Here is a 15,521-nt window from a genome sequence, read left to right as displayed (position 1 = left end):
GGGGGGGGGGGAGGCTGCAAAACCGGAGCGGCTGCCCAAAAGCAAGTCGCTCGGAGCGTTTTGGCAGCTGCCGGACCAACCTGGCAGCGCAGCCACCTGCGACAGCATCGATGTCACTTCCCTGTGGCATTTAAGGGCTCCTTCGTCGCTCGCTTGCAGGCGCAAGGAGCAGAGAGGCAGCGCAAGCACGCCCGCAATCTCAGCCCCCCACGTGCGGTTCCCAGCGCCGTGCCCCAGCTCTGCCATCGCCCCCTGCTCCGGCTAAACACAGCGCTGCTGGGGCCTGGGAAGACCGTTTCCGGAGAGGTTTTATCCCACATGAAAACCGGCTGCTCTCCGCTAACCACGAGCTGCCCAACCGCGAGGCCTCTCCTTGCCTTTCCCCACGGCGGCTGTGTCCTTGCCAGCTCCCGGAGGCCCCGGGGGGGCTGCGGAAGCCCTCGCGACTCCTCCGGGTTGTGGGACTTACCGCAAGGGGGAAAATAGGAGGCCCCGCATTTCGGAGAGGCACAGCTTCCAGCGCGCGGGCAAATACCCGCCTCGCTTTGCCCAACCGCTTGGGCTTTCCCAGGCTGGATCCCCGCGGGACAAGGAGCAGGGGGGTGACAGCGGGGTCCCGAACACTCCCGCACCAAGGTGGTGTTCGGGCACCAGGGGGTTGAAGATGCTCCGCAGACGCCCGGGAGGCCTGGCCCAAGCACGGTGCCTATAAGAGAGGCTGGCATCAACGTCGGAGGGCACGGAAAACACGGTTTCCTCGTGCATTTCCTTTATAGTCGATTTACAGGCAACCCCCTCTCCCTCCCCAGGCGGGCTCGGCCGAAGGGCCAGCGCGTACGGGTTTGGCGGGCGGCGCCGCACGGCCCCGCTCGGCCCGCAGCAGCGGGGCCCCGGGGCGCGGGGCTTCGCGGGTCCTGCCTCGGCTGCGCCGGCACCCCACTCGCGCCGGCCCCCCGCTCACGCAGGCTTCGGGCACCCCCCGTCCCGGCTGCCTGGCGTTTCGGCAGCGATGCCTCCCGCGCGCCTGGGCAGAGGCGAGGGCCAGCAACAGGTCCTCGCTGCCTCCGGTCTTCTCCCGGTGAAAACAGGAGGGTCCTTGCTGCTTTTAACCCTCAAAAAGAGAGAGAGGCGGCGGCTTGGCTGCATTTAACCCTTCCTGCTCCCCTCCCCACGCCCAGGCAGGAGGAGGCGGGTGGCAGCGAGAGCCGGGGGCCGTGCCCACCCCCACGGGGCAGTACCCCCCCCCCGCCGCCCCGCCGCCTCCCCCCGGCAGCTCCATCCCGCGCGGGGTGGGGGGACGGGTGCGGGCAGCGGGGTCTGCCGCACAGCTGGCCGCACAGCTGGCCGGCGCCGGGAGAAGCCGCGCGGCGCGAAGGCCGGGGCTGACACGCGCCGGCCCCCCGACAGTCGCGTTTCCTTTCCCCCGGGAGTCGGGCACAGCTGAAAAAAGAGCCAAATTATCTGCTTTAGCTGAGAGGAAATAAAGCACTTGTTAAGAGGAGGCAGACAGCGTGGCTTGGCTTGGCTGCAGACCGAGTTTCTGCAGGGACCGGTGCTAAAAGCTCCCTTGCGTGTTTTCAGTTCTCTTGTCAAAGCCCTTCAGTGTCTTAAAAAGAAAAAAAAAAGCAAGAAATAAAGACCCAAGCTTTTTCCATGGGAAAATGCAGAGCTTCCCTGAATCCAGCCTGCTGCCAGGAGGTCCATGCCATGAGGTTTTTAACTGAGAACCAGCTTTTGGAAGCTGTTTTGCAACTGTCAAAATGCCTTATTTGGGCATCTTCTAAATGGGAAAAAAAAAAAAACTTTTTATGTTAAAAAACAGTCGTGAGTGTGATGGTTAAAAAGGCCAGTGCAGCAATAAAAGCACAGATTGAAACCCAGCCCAAGCCCCCAGCTCGGGCCGAGGTTGGCTCTTCCTCCCAGCTGAAGACCCTCTGATTTTCCAGGACGGCAGTGCCCCTCTCTCCCTGCCCTGCGGACCATCCTCTCCGGGGATGCCGCGCTGCCTGTCCCTGCTCGCCCTTTTGCACAGCTTTCCATGTGGCGTGGGAGACAAAACGAGCACAAAACCGCCTCATCTCCCAGCCTGCCGCCTCGTCCCGGGGTGCCTTCCTCCTCCCCCTTCATCCTCCTCTCTCACACGGCTGGGTTGGCGCCCCGGGACCCTCCCGGGCACCTCGGCCTCCTCCAAGCAGGAGGCTCTGAAAGCAGCTTGATAAACGCACGACACCGCGCTGACAGCTCCTGGTGCGCAGCCACGTCCTGCAGGGAAAAGCCTGCTGCTAGCCGGGCCGGGAGGCAGCGAGCCGGGCCGCCGCCGCCCTCCTCCTCCTCCTCCTCCTCCTCCTGCGCGGGATGCGTTGCGGGTGGGGGGGGGGAGCTGAGATGCTCAGCTCAGCTCCAGAGATGCAAATCTTCAGCGCAGCCGCTCGTGCAGTCGAGGGAGGGAAGGAGCCCTCGGACACGCGGCCGAAGCGCTCTCAACCCAAGCGCGTCCGCGGCCAGGTGCGCGGGAGGAAGAGGACGGGGGGGCTCCAGCCGGGGCAAACCGGGGCAGAGCCACCGCCGCGTCCCGCCGCGCTGCGGCCGACGGGGCTCGCGCGCGAGCACGCGCGGCGCCGTGCCCTTTCCCGGGCCCGGTTGGGCACCGCTCGCGTCTCCAGGCGGGCGCTGGCGGCGGGGGAGCGGAGCAAAGCCCGGAGCAGCGGGCGGCCGCCGCGCGCGCCCGGCCCGGCTCCGCCGCGCATCCTTCCCTTACGGTGATTAAGGGAGCTAAAAGAACCAGGGATCATTTCATCCCCGCGGGGATAATTCCTCCCGGCGGGGCGGCGCTTGCCTGCGGGGCTGCCCCAGCGCCGGCAGAGGAGGCAGCGCAACCTGCCCAGCGGGAGATGGAAATTTCCCGGGAAGGGAGGAAATCGCTTCTTCGCGGGGCGGAACCGGCCCTCTCCCCCTCCGACTTTATCTGCCGCTTCGTCGCGTCCCTAAATAGCTCCTTGAAGCAGCTGCCGCGAGCTCACGTCGGTGCCTCTGCCCCGCTCCAGGCCGCAGGAAACCTGCTCCCAGCACCCTGTTTCCCGAGCAGTTAACCCAGAGGGGTGGGAAAAACCCGCCCGGGCCACAGAGGCATCCTGCAGGGGCGCGGGGCACCCTCCGGCCAGGGCGCGGGTGCACGCGGCAGCCGGGCACCCGTGGGAGCGTCTCGGCAGCTCTGTGGCTTTGGGTCCAAAACGCTTTGGGGAGGGCAAAGCACGGGGAAGTGTCAGAGGGTCCGGAGCCCAGGGAGGTCCGGGGGCGCTGGCAGAGAGGACGGGGAGGAAGCGGGTCCCTCGGGGCTGCCGGGAGGGCTGGCAACGCGCTCGCCCGAGGCGCCGGCCCCGTGCTGGGCCGGTCGCCGGCTCCGGGGAGAAGCGGAGCGGAGCGAGAAGGTGGGTTGGGGGCCGCGCCGCGGCTTTCGCCCAGCCGAAGCGCTGAAGCCAGCGCTCCCCGGAGCCACCCGCTCCCCGGCGCGGCCCCGCTCCCGCCGCGCGCGAGGCTCCCGCGCGCGGATGCCGCGGTTCGGTGATTCACGCGGCGGGAGGCCGGCGAGCGCGGCACGCCGGACACCGCCTCCGCAGGCGCGCTGACTCCGGAAACGGGTCTGGAAAATTATACGTTAGCCACGCCGCTGAAAAGGCTTTTTCAACCATTTTTCTGCTCACGTGAGCTGGCTCTTAAAACGACAACACACTTCTTCCCCGCTGGAGCTGAAAGCTGACTCGAGCGGGCTCTTCCCTTGCACCAGAGCACAGGTGCCTGGTAGCTCACTCGCTTTAAATACTCAATTTCGAAGGCCAGTTACCAAAGCCAGCAAGAGACCCTACGCACATCCTGGGGGTAATTGCAAAGCTCGGTAACAAGGGGAGCTTTCGGGGCTGTCTTAGACCGGCTCGGTCCCCGGGAGCCCGTGCAAGAGGCTCGTCCCAGGGCCAGCCTGCCCGCGGGCAGGGGGAGGTCGGGCTGCGCGACGTCGCAGGCTGGGGAAACCGAGGCAGAGCAGCAGCGGGAGGCTGCAAAAGCTTAACACTTGCTCCGTGCTATCGCCCCACGCTTCGGCTTCCCAGGCCTCCTCCCGGCAGCAGCCGGGTCCCGCTCATGGCATCGCCTTCCCAGCTCCTCAACCGCCGTGGAAAATTGCTCGGTGGCAGCTCGGCCTCCCCTCCGGCCGCTCGGGAGGGCGGCGGGCGGCTGGGCAGCTGCCCAGCACCGGCTGCCGCCGGCGGCGGGACGCCTCGCGGGCAGGCGCTGCGGGAGAGGATACGTGGAGCAAACGTAAGGTTAATTCTGCCGAAAAGCAGCATCGGCACGGGAACGGGAACCCGCGAGGGCTTCCCGGCCTGCCGCGGCTCTGCAGGCAGCGAGGCAGCCGGGTCGCTCTCCCGCCCTGGGGGTCCGGCCACCCCTCCGTCCTCACTCAGCCCCCGGCTCCCTGCTCCCTGCTGCCCAGCGCCACCTAACGACACGGGGACAGGCGATAAGGACCTTCACGGGGAAGCTGGACACGTCCCGGTTCCAGGAATCCCAGGAGAGAGGGCCGGAGAGCGCCGGACGGAGGGGGAGGCACAGAGCTGGGGCTTGGCACGCAGGCAGCAAAGGTATCGAACGAGATTTACGCAATCTTAATGGTCCTTTCTCTGCCATTGAGGCTTAGCCCTCCATCCCTGCCTTGGTGACCTTGGTGGTCCTGTGGCTTCCCTAGAGCAGAGCATTAGCCTCAGGCCTCAGTCAAGCTCTGGCCTGAGCAAAGATACTGGGCTCCACAAAGAGAGATGCTCCCTTTAGTCTGTCATCACATCCCCAAAACTATCCCTAAGCACCACCTGCTTGGGAACTGGCACTTGCCATCCTTGGAGCAGCCCCATGACCTGCATCATGGTTACAAAAGCACCTTCAACACTGAAGGCAGCGTGGAAGAAAACCCTGGGGAGGAGCTGGTCCACCACTTCCTCTTACCTGCAGATTTGAGGCAGCCACAGGAAGCCCTTCAGCAAGTATCACGTTTCTGGCTGGGCTATCCACCAACCCACCTGCCGACTGCCCTGCGCCGAGCACAGCCCCCTCATCTCCACACCCCTGTTTCCCAAGCACTTATTTGCCTCCGAATCCAGAGCTGATGTAATCTCCCACTCAAGGGTTCAGCATTAGGGCTGCATCAGCCATGAGACGTAACCAGAGCCACATCACACGAGCAGCTGTTCGAAAAAAGCTTTATTGCTCGTTTGCGTATGAGTTCCCAGTACCACATTTCCTGAGTTTCTTAATGAGCTTGCAAATGAGATTTAAATAGAAAAAGAAGAAAAAAAAAGCCACTGATCTTCCTTGCCTAAGCTTGGACCAGAGATAGAGAGTGGAAATACAGTCTGGAAGTGCCTGGCAAACTGTACCTGATGGGTGAGCACCTCAGCACAGGAGGGGGCTCGGCTATCACCACAGATTAGCAGGGAATTGGAGACAACTGCCCCGTTCCCAAGTGTGATTTACCCTCAGCCTCCATCACCAGGTCCCAACAGCCACAAACACCACCCATGGTCACCATTTACACAGGTCAGAGACAGGAGCCGTTTCAATCCCGTGGTGCTCGCTGAGCTCCCAAGGCGATTGCTGCGGGTCAGGGACAGCGTGGGTGGCAGGACTGCAAGGGGAGGGGGCCGCCCTGACGCTGCCCCTGCACTACAGATAAAGAGGAGATTACAGCTCACGGCTTATAATCTGGCTTAAAACCTGACACCGTCACCACAGTCAATTTGGGCTACGAGGAGCATTTAATAAGCTTCAAAACACACAGGACAAGAAAAGTGAAATGAAGTGAAAGGCCCTGCGTGCCCAAGTCGAGGCTGGTAGGCAGCAGCATACACAGGATCCTTCACGATCTGGAACAAAGCAGTTACACACTTGTTATCCCATTGCACCCCACCAGCTAAGGCCCAAGCTCTGCTCAGGTTTTGATCGTGAAAGGCAGAAAGCAAATTAACACCCTCGTCTGTTTAGAGCTCGCAGCAGGCAGCAAGCAAGCAGTCCCACCCCGCGCAAGGGGAGCTGGTTTGTCTTGGGACACACTACATGAGACACACGGCACTTGCTGGCTGCTTCAAAGATTAAGACAGTCACAGACAGAGAAGTCAGACTCAAGTGGCAGGTCCAGTCTGGCTTTTCTGGAAGGATTTATTTAAAAACAGTTATTATTAAAAGAAAAACACACATACATTTGTTCAGAGCCCAGGCAGAAACAACAAGGTAAGGAAGTTACTTGGCTTGAGGCTTAAAGGGGAGGCAGTAAGACACAGGGAAGTTTCACTATGCTGCTTGCCATGGGGAACATCTCTGACCGAGACTCCTGCGACAAGCAAATCTCCCTTCGCCTGCTCCAGCTAATAAGCTAACGCACAAAGGACTCAAATGACAACAAGAATCGCCTCCAGGAGCCAGCTGCAGAGATGTGGGGCCAGCCAGCAGCCTCAGATGTGGGTGGTTTTGTGTTTTTGTTACTACATGCTCACTTTGGGAATCCAGAGTCCCTTGCAGCTTGTTACCAGAGTGCCTCAAGTGTCACACACCTTCCCTAGACTGACCGTCAGTTCCAGATGCCAGCCCTGCTCTCTTGGCCCCTGCCTGTAACTCGCTGGCATTGCCCCAGGAGGCTACTCGATGGATCAGCGCCGCTTTCCCATCGCTGCTGCTTTAGTGACCGATCAGCCGCAGCATCTCCTCAGGATCCACTATCTTCTCCCGTGGTTTGCCAGCAGCTTTTCCCCTTGCCACTTCAGCAGCATCTATCTTCTCCCAGTCCGAGAAGGAGACGGGACGGACACCTGGGGTAACAGTGAGAGACAGGAGGGAGACGTTAACCAAGTAAGAATGAGTTCAGCCTCACCTTCCCATTAGCAGGGACCTCATGTGCAAAGCAAACCCTGGCCTTTTTCCGACACGGTGTCAGACTTCAGCATCACATAGGAATAATAATTTTTACCACCACGAGGGGAAAGATTGTGAGTTCGAGTCAAATCTGATTAGTCAGACCTTTGCAAGCCGTAACAACAATGAGCATAGCACCACCTTAGGGGACAAAATGCTTCCAGTTCACTGTTAAACCTTGGACAGTAAAGAGGCAAACACACACTTTAATTGAATGCCTTTAAGCCCAGCAACAGCAAATGACTCTCCTGGGCATTTTAATCTTTCCTCAAATTTGCCTGGAAGGATTGCTAAGAAAACCATTCAAGAGCAATAGCTCGCTGTCTAACAGCTGACAATGACATTTTTACCCAAGGCCTGCACTGCTTTTAACGGTCCTTCCCAGAAAGTGGTCATTAACCTTAGCAATGACACTGATTTTAAGCAAATTCAAGCCCCACTGCTCCCTGCACTTTGGAGCAGTAACACAGCAGCACGACACACTTCCTTGGTTCAGGCTGCACTCCCAAAAGCAGCATTGTGTGACTCGCTGACCCAGGATTACCCAGATCCACGAGGAATTTGGCTGTATCATACCTTTATGCTGGCTGCTGTGGAGACCCCCCCAACACACTCACTGACCTCGGCTGCGTAGGATGCTGCCCACGGCCCCAGAGCCTTCTTTGGAGGTAGACACGTCCAGCACGCCCGCCTCGAGATCCTCTAGCACAGATTGGGCAGTGTCAAAGCTGTCATTCATGGTGGTGATAATGACGCCGGTGGGTCCTCTCTTCACCCACCCGCTGCAGTACAGACCTGCACAGGCACAGCAAGCAGCCAGGCTCCGTGGTCACAAACCCTCCTGGCTCCAGGCTCCTGCCCTCTCCCAGCCCTGGGTGCCACTTCAAGCTGTGGGCGGTGGAAGAATCCACCTCTTTGGTGAGGACTGAGTGCAGTCCTCTGACAGCGCTGGCACAGGAATTTGTCACTTCAGGCTAGCACTAAACAGCCGTTTGGGCCGTATCATTTTAGTTACAGGCTTGAAGGCCTAGTAAAACAACCACATCCTTCAGCACTGTCTGCAGCAAAAACAGAAGTCCCTAATGCGAGCTGGGAACGGTACAAGTCTTACGGAGTCTGACCGGTGCAGATCATTTCCTCAGTTTTCACCACCTGACACGACCACCTGCATCAGTGCTCTTGGTGAACAGGGTTTTTCGCCTCAAACCCCACAAGCTGCCAGCTGTGCTCAATATGCACCCCACACACATCCCTGCGGATACAAACCTGGAGCACCCTCCACTCTGCCCAAGCTGTTGGGGATAACACCGCGCTGAGGGTCGAAGGGTACAGCCGGATCCAGGGGCAGGCTCCGGTAGCCAATGCTGCTGAGGACCAGTCCGCACTCAAGCTCCTCCACCTCTCCAGTGGGGATGGCTTTGGCAGAGTCACCCGAGCCCTGCGAGAGGGAGGAAGAGGCTGCTGACCACCAGTCACTGAATGCAGAGCAGCAGTCTCCTCTGGTCCCTCTAGCATCCTTCACCCCTGGGTATCTGCTAAAGGCCTTCCTGCAGCTGCAGTGCAGATCTCCCTTTAGAAAGGGAAAGGCTCTTGCAGGTGGCATCAGTTTCCCCAGGAGACCTGCCATCAGCCCTTCCAATTAGCTAGGGACAATAAAGCTCCTTCTGGATCAGTGCGGGCTCCCAAAGGCTGCAGGGATGCAACAGCTTCCTGCCCAATCCTCCAGCCCTGCTTGGGCCAGGCCAGCGCCACAGAAGGGTCCCCCTGAGCTCGTACCTCCAGCCGGGTCAGGCCCACACGGACACCCCTCGCTCGCGTCCCGTCAGCAGTGGGCAGCACCTCTCGGGGGCTGCGCTGGAACCTCAAGCCCCACTCCCGGGCAGGCGCTGCCTGTGCTGTCGCCACCCGTGCCACCAGCATCTTCTCCTCTGGCTCCTCCAAGGCTGTTTTGATCATCAGCTCAGTCAGCCGCCTCCTAGGCCTGGGGGCATCTAAGAGCAAAGAGAGACCTTCAGAACAGAAACCTCAACAAAAGCCACTTGGGAAACGGTGTGGAGCAGAGGCCATGCCGAGGCAGTTTTTACTGCTGTGCGAGTACCCTTCTAGAGTTTGTCAGGCAGACAGCAGTCCAGTGCCTTTGAGATGACAAACAGCGTGTCAGTGACCAGGAGAGCTCCTGAGGCTTGAGGCCAGTGGGAGACACAAATCAAAGCCTACAGTTTTGCTGTCTTGCTAGTGCTTAGAGGCAGCAGCTCGTGGAGGAGAGAGTCTCTGGACACCCCTGAACTCAGCCTTCCCTTTTTAGGTCTGAAGGACGCTCTTAAATCAACAGCCCTGGGACGTCCCTTGACAGGTTTCCCCATCCTTCCCCAGCCTCCTGCCCTCATCACTCAGAGAGCAATTACACCCAAATAGCAAGGCAGCGTACATCAGGGAGAAAGGGGCTGTCCTCTTGCCTTTCTGATCTCTCTCCTATCATCCCGAGGACAAGCCACACCATGGCCAGCTGGCTCTCATGTGCCACACGTTAAGGCCACACAGGGCAAGAGTCTCTGATCTATGAAATAAAGATGGGCAGGGGAATCTGGTGATTGCAAGAGCAGCTAGGGACCAGAACGTCAATCCAAGGAGGAGAGGGAAGTCACAGTCCGGTTCTGTTGTTCTTCAGCAACTGGGTGGGGAAGGAGAGCAAGGATTCTGGGTTCACCCTGCACTTTTTGAGCATCTCCAAAACCCTCCTGGATGCCTGTCTGCCAAGGCGAGTCCCTGTCCGGAGGAACACGGCATGTTTCCCTTACCTTTAACAGCATTTCCAAGGCCTGTGAAATCAGCAGGGTCCAAGACAGGTCTGGTACCAGGCAAGTTTATCATCTCCCGCAGCTCCTGAGAATTGCGGGCAGGAAGATATTACATCCAGTGGAGAGAGGCTGTCCACCAGGCTCCTCTCCCCTGGCGGTCCAGGCCAAGAGTCTGCAACTGGGTACAGGAACTAGGACACCCAGGTTCACCTGCCCATTGACAGACTCTCCCTCCACTGTGAAAGGGAAACTTGGGGTTCATCAGGAATATAGCTGCCTCCAGTACCCCCAGCTCACACACTCGCCTTACCTTGATGGTGAAAGCAACTTGGAGAGGTCCCCTCCTCCCAACCAGCCACACACGCTTCACCTTGCTGCAGGCAAGAGCTGCCAAGGAGCTGTCAGTGATGTCAGTCTTCTGCAAGACACAGACGCACGACAGGAGAGTGGGACCAGAGCAGATCTGGAGGAAGCTGGGGAAAGGCACAGCCTCTAAAGGAGAAAACCAGCAGAAAATCAGGCTGTACATGAAGGGAGACCGGGGTGGGAGGGAAAACAAATCATCTTGCTTTGCACAGAGCTATTTGAACAGCTATTCCCTCAAAATTAAAAGGAAGAGGCCGTAAAGCAGGAGAGGTAAGGAGCCAACACCCCATGGGATTGTCTCAAGGGGATCTTCCGCAGGCAGGCATAATCTTAGGGCTAAAAGAGCAAAGACTTCTCCAGTGACCTTGGTTTTGGGGTGCCTGCAGTTGCTCTCGAGTAACTTCTAGTCTCATGATATACAGGCACTTGAGTGAAACTCAACAGAGACTGCAGCTAAAAAAAAAAAAAAAATCACGGCCTGTCCCCCACCTCCCTGACAGCTCGGAGCACAAATACAAGCATCACCAGTACTCGACTGATGGTTCATATCTTGTATCAATCCCACGCTCTATTTCAGTCATGTGCCTGTATCTAGATTATTTGAGGGTCTTTCCCAGTGAAGACAGGATGGGAGGGACACCAGGTAACCAGGATAAGCCATTCCAGACCAACACCCTTAGCAGGAAATGGCCTGCATGCTCTTTTCCAGCACCATGCCCTTTGCAGCACTGCTCCCCAGCCGGGTTTAACCATTTACACCCCTAAGAGGTTGGCAAAGTCACCCTTTTAATTGTTTTTAGACATTCATTAGTCATTAATTTAGTCATTAATCCAGGAAGCTGTTGCACAGCTGTAATGAACCCTGTGGCAGTTCTCCAGGAGGGAGAGCCTTTGCTGCTAACATCTAGGGCAGCAGCAGTATGGAGCAGCTGGTGCCGAACAGCTCCCAGCTGTCCATAGGGAGCACAGCAGTGAGAGAGGTCCGCCAGCTTGGTCCTGCACACAGCAACCAGTGTGTCTAGTGCTACCAGCAAGAGTCAGGCTTCTGCCCTGAGCTACAGCAGAAGAAAAATCCCAACAGGAGAAGCTTCTAGTTTGATGATGGAAGAGACCGAGCATCTTTTCCTTTGTTTCCCACAGGAAAGGAGGGGATAAAGCTCAGCTGTGAACCATCTGGGATTCCAGCACCCCAGTTTGGATATTAACATGCTAAAAGCCAGCAATCCACAGAGTTCCACAGTGTTACCACTGGCTGGCCAGGCCACAGCCTCAGTTCATACCTTACAGACTGTGGGGCACTATCTTTCCCTGGTGAAAGAGCTCAGAGACAAGAAGGTTCCAAAAAGTCCATGCTCAGTAGAGGTTGCTCTCAGAGATTTTGCCGAGATCAGTGACCTGGTGAGGAACAAATCTGGGCCACAATCTGCCTTCACAGCCTGGAGCATCCCCTCACAACTTACCCTGAGAAGATCCAGTGGGGACAGGAGAATCCGGGCAACATCCAGTGCCACATTGCCATGGCCCAGAATCAGCGCTGTCTCACAGTTCAGGTCAGGCTTCAGCTGTAGGGAGAGAAAAGCCCAATCACGAGTGAATTCACCAGGCTTCCAGGATGTCTGTCCCCTCGGATGCGCTTCCATCAGTCAAAATTCCCTTTTGCCTCCCTTTTCACCAAACGGAGGTGACGCAGATGGGGTAACCCCACGCTGGCCTTCTCCCCAAAGAGACATGGCAGCACAGCTGCTCACAGGCACCCCGATGTTTCCCTTTCCTCCTCCCTCTGAGATGGCATCTCTGGAAGCGGTGGCTATTTTGGAAGGGCCAGCCAAAAAACCTCCTGAGGCCAAAGCAGAGCGTCCCCCTGGGCTCCCATCTGGCCTGTCCAAAAGGTGCTGGCAACCTACAGAGCCAGCTAATCCGCTCTCACTGATGTGCAAATTGTTCACATTTCTATCATCTAAGAGGGATTTACTGTGGTGCCTGCTAATCTTTTCCAATTGCAGGCCTTTCAGGCAGGACTTAATCTGGAGCTGGATGTATGCATCTGGATGCAGGTCAGGAGAGGAAGGCAGGGAAAAAAACCTGCTGTACTCACATCTCTGTTCTCAGGCAGCCCGTTGTACCAGCCCACAAATGCTCGGGCTGAATAAACCCCGGAGAGATTCTCCCCTGGGATCCCCAGGACCCGGTTATCTTCAGCACCGTAACTCTGAGGAAAAAGCAGGTACAGTCAGAGGGGCCACTGCATGCAGGGTTTCACCTCACATCATAAATGTCTCCCTCCAGTAATGCCCAGTGCCAGGACACTACACAGCTGGCAACCCTTGCCCAACAGCCTGGAAGCTCAACTGAGTAGATAAATATAGCCCAAGCACGGAGGCTTCACCCATCCCCTCAACCATTGCTCCAGGTACTGAGCCCAGCACCAAACCTGGCCTTCCCAGGCCTAGGCAGGATGTGGCAAGCCCAGGGCAGCACTCAGGGCTCAAGAGATGGCAACAGATTCACATGAGGCAGATATTGGCCATTACAGGGAACAGGTTCCTCAACAACTGCTCCTTACTCTGGAGTTTGAGATCTGCATTTGACGTTCTGCTCTAATACATGGTCCCTGCGAGGCTTTGGACACATCTCCTAAGCACTTCAGGGCTGCAAAGCTGTCCCAAAGCTAGGGAGAGGTTGAGTTTACCACAGTAATAAGGCACCTGGAAACACCTTACCTAAACAAACCCTCTTCTCAAGATCCCAGTGGGAATAACCCAACAGACCCTTCCTGCAAACTCCGCAAAACCAAGCAGCTCTTGCTTCAACACCTCCCAGCAAGGTGTTGCTACCCACCAGCACCACAGCGTGGTAGGCCTGCTGCAGCTCTCCCACTGTGACATCCCTGCCCACCGTGACGTTCCCGTAGTAGGCACAGCGGTCCGAGCGCGCCGTGTGTGTGAACGTGTTGATTACATTCTGTCGAGATCAAACAAGCACCAGAAGGTTACATTCAAACGCAGCCAGAAGCCAAGGTCTACTAGAGACAGGAGGTCCCCGTTCCCTTTCCTCCCCAGCCTTGAAACCGTTTCTCTCTGTTATTCTGAGACTCTTATCTAACAATGCCAAAGATAATTCAGCAAGAGATAAACACAGCTGTGACTTGGCACAGTTTCCCCCACCCTTGCAGAAAAGATCCATTTTTTGCACCCCCTCAGAATGAATGGGAAGCTTTTAGTATTTTTAGTCCCTCTAAGTAAACACTGCTGTGGGAGAAAACTCCTTCCCAAAGGTAAAACTTGCAACACAGCCCTGCCAAACAACCCCTTCCATCAAGGCTGCTGCCTGTCAGATCCCCCCCACCAGCCTCTTGTGTTAAGTCTTCCTAGAAACCCTCTTCATCAAGGAAGGACATAAGGCAGGGCAGCATCCAAAAACTTTTCTTCTGAGCAAATGGAGCTATTCAGCAAAATCCTCTTCCTCCCTTGAAGGTCCAACAACACTATGCCTGGTAACAGGACAGACAACTATATTGCGGGAAATTGCCCCAAACCTCACATACATCCCATACGTCCACACAACTACTCCTTGGCTTTCAAATCAAACGGATGCAGGCATTTTGGCCTGATTACCTCAGGGGATTATATGGGGGAATTGTCACAGAACATTGCTGTCTCTGGGTCTCCTGTATCCTCCTCCTGCAACCACCTCCACCCAGCTCAGACACAGTATCTACTGCTGTGCACAACTCACGCCCTCTGGAATGCAAAGGGAAACAAGTCGACTTCAATATATCTTTGGTTTAACTTCTCCTTGCCTGGACACACACACACAGCCAAATTGCATTACCCCTAAAAGCAGATCTGCATATCTCCGATCACCCAAAACAGATCCAGGCTGAGCTCAGACAACTGCACTTCCAGACTAGGGCACAGCACAAGATGCAGAATCTGCCCTGATGCCACGGCAGCTGCAGGAGAGCAGACAATATTCTCTCGGCTTAAAGTTTCCTGGGGCAAAAAAAACTCATCAGCACTTCTTGTTCTAAGCCAGTCTGAACAGTGCTGTGAGTTTATCCCAGAGCAACGCTTCCCCTTCACACAGCCCCTGTGTTTTGACCTGGCATTCAGAGCCCTAAAGCCAGATGTCCCATATTACCAGGCCATGGCCTTGCTGGGTCTCAGAGGGGACAAGGAGGAGACTGCAACATTGTAGGACCACTGCAGTGTGATAGCCCCAGACCAAAACTAGCGTGAGGCACCATGAAGGACACTGACTGCCTGGCCTGCACCTACAGCCATCATGATGGCAAATGCCATGGGCGAGGGAAGGAAGCCATCACTAACCTTTACTTCAGGGTGGTCTGGTGCCACACCAAAACGGACGAGCCCAAAGGGAACAGGCAGCTTCTCGTAGATATCCACTTGTGCCAGGTCATGGTGCTAAAGGAGAAAAGTCATCAAGAACAAGGACAGAAAGGCTACACGAGCCGCCTGTCAGCTCTCAGGAGGGACACGCACCTCTCGCATGCTGCTGGGGCAGGGGGGAGGGGTGCGTCCAGAGCCTCTAGCCAGAAACAAGTGAAGGTAAGGCAAAAAAATACAGCCAGTTCCAGACTCTTCACAGCTCTTTGATACACGAGATGATGCTATACCTGCTTCTGCCACCTTGGATCCATTGCTTCACAAGTCATGGCAGAACAGATGTGATCCTAACCACCACCAAGGATGCCTAGTGGGGGGCTCCATCCTCTTACCCATCCCACAGCCCTTCTTCCAGCCTAACCTTCTGCAACACTAATCTCACAGCTAGATACAGCCAGGAAGCAAACTGCCTGTCTGCCCGGCTGGCTCCACCTGGTTCCTGAGATCATGGGAGGCCCCACGTGCTGGAGGCAAAGTACCAGGCGCAGCACCCTCGGGGCTGGGAGGACCCACAGTGCTGTTTACCAGCCCCCAGCAGCCATTTCCCCAGTGAGAGCCCGAGACCCCACTGAGTTGAGTTGCCTCGGGGTTGGAGCTGGTAGGGATTCTAGACAAATGCTTTGCTGCAAGTATTTTATCTTGTATTTTGAGTCAGCTTCTTCCCAGAGACTGAACAGCCCTGAAATTTGTCCCTGAGGCTTAATAACAGCTATTTTCCAAAACATCCCAGAGACAATACAGCACAGTTTAATAACTGGGTTAAGCTGCTGCATCTCTGGTCAGCACCAGTAGCTCAATTTCATGATCCAGTCTCATTTCCAGTCAGAGCTCTGATCACCCAGAGTGCTAACATTTACAGTCACCAAGCAGAGGATTGCCCATTTGCCTAGTTCAGCTGGAGGATGAGTTAGGAAAGCAGTTCCTCCATATTCCCTCTAACAAGCTGTTAATGTCACCTGCGCTAGGGAAGAGCAGGTCCAAGCAACACAGACATCTGCAG

At 56.7% G+C, this 15,521-nt stretch overlaps 1 protein-coding gene across 3 annotated transcripts in view; it reads right to left on the bottom strand.

Moving 5' to 3' along the window:
• Positions 1-6,169: 6,169 nt before the first annotated feature.
• Positions 6,170-15,521, bottom strand: part of FDXR (ferredoxin reductase) — an 11,410-nt gene continuing 2,058 nt past the window's right edge. For 2 of the 3 annotated variants that reach the window (XM_085304556.1, XM_085304554.1), the window contains 10 exons: positions 14,444-14,539; positions 12,954-13,076; positions 12,211-12,324; positions 11,576-11,677; positions 10,060-10,167; positions 9,750-9,834; positions 8,728-8,942; positions 8,218-8,389; positions 7,573-7,746; positions 6,170-6,848 (listed from right to left, as the gene is read on the bottom strand). In XM_085304556.1, the coding sequence (XP_085160682.1) occupies positions 6,718-6,848; positions 7,573-7,746; positions 8,218-8,389; positions 8,728-8,942; positions 9,750-9,834; positions 10,060-10,167; positions 11,576-11,677; positions 12,211-12,324; positions 12,954-13,076; positions 14,444-14,539 (1,320 nt within the window). In that variant the 3' untranslated portion in view covers positions 6,170-6,717. The remainder of the gene's footprint in view (positions 6,849-7,572; positions 7,747-8,217; positions 8,390-8,727; positions 8,943-9,749; positions 9,835-10,059; positions 10,168-11,575; positions 11,678-12,210; positions 12,325-12,953; positions 13,077-14,443; positions 14,540-15,521) is intronic. The other variant, XM_085304555.1, reaches the window with a different exon arrangement.

Source organism: Rhea americana, unplaced genomic scaffold, assembly GCF_003343005.1.
Source record: "Rhea americana isolate MKP2758 unplaced genomic scaffold, rheAme1 scaffold_21, whole genome shotgun sequence".
In the NCBI taxonomy this organism is placed as follows: domain Eukaryota; kingdom Metazoa; phylum Chordata; class Aves; order Rheiformes; family Rheidae; genus Rhea; species Rhea americana.
This window is presented reverse-complemented; position numbering and strand designations above follow the sequence as displayed.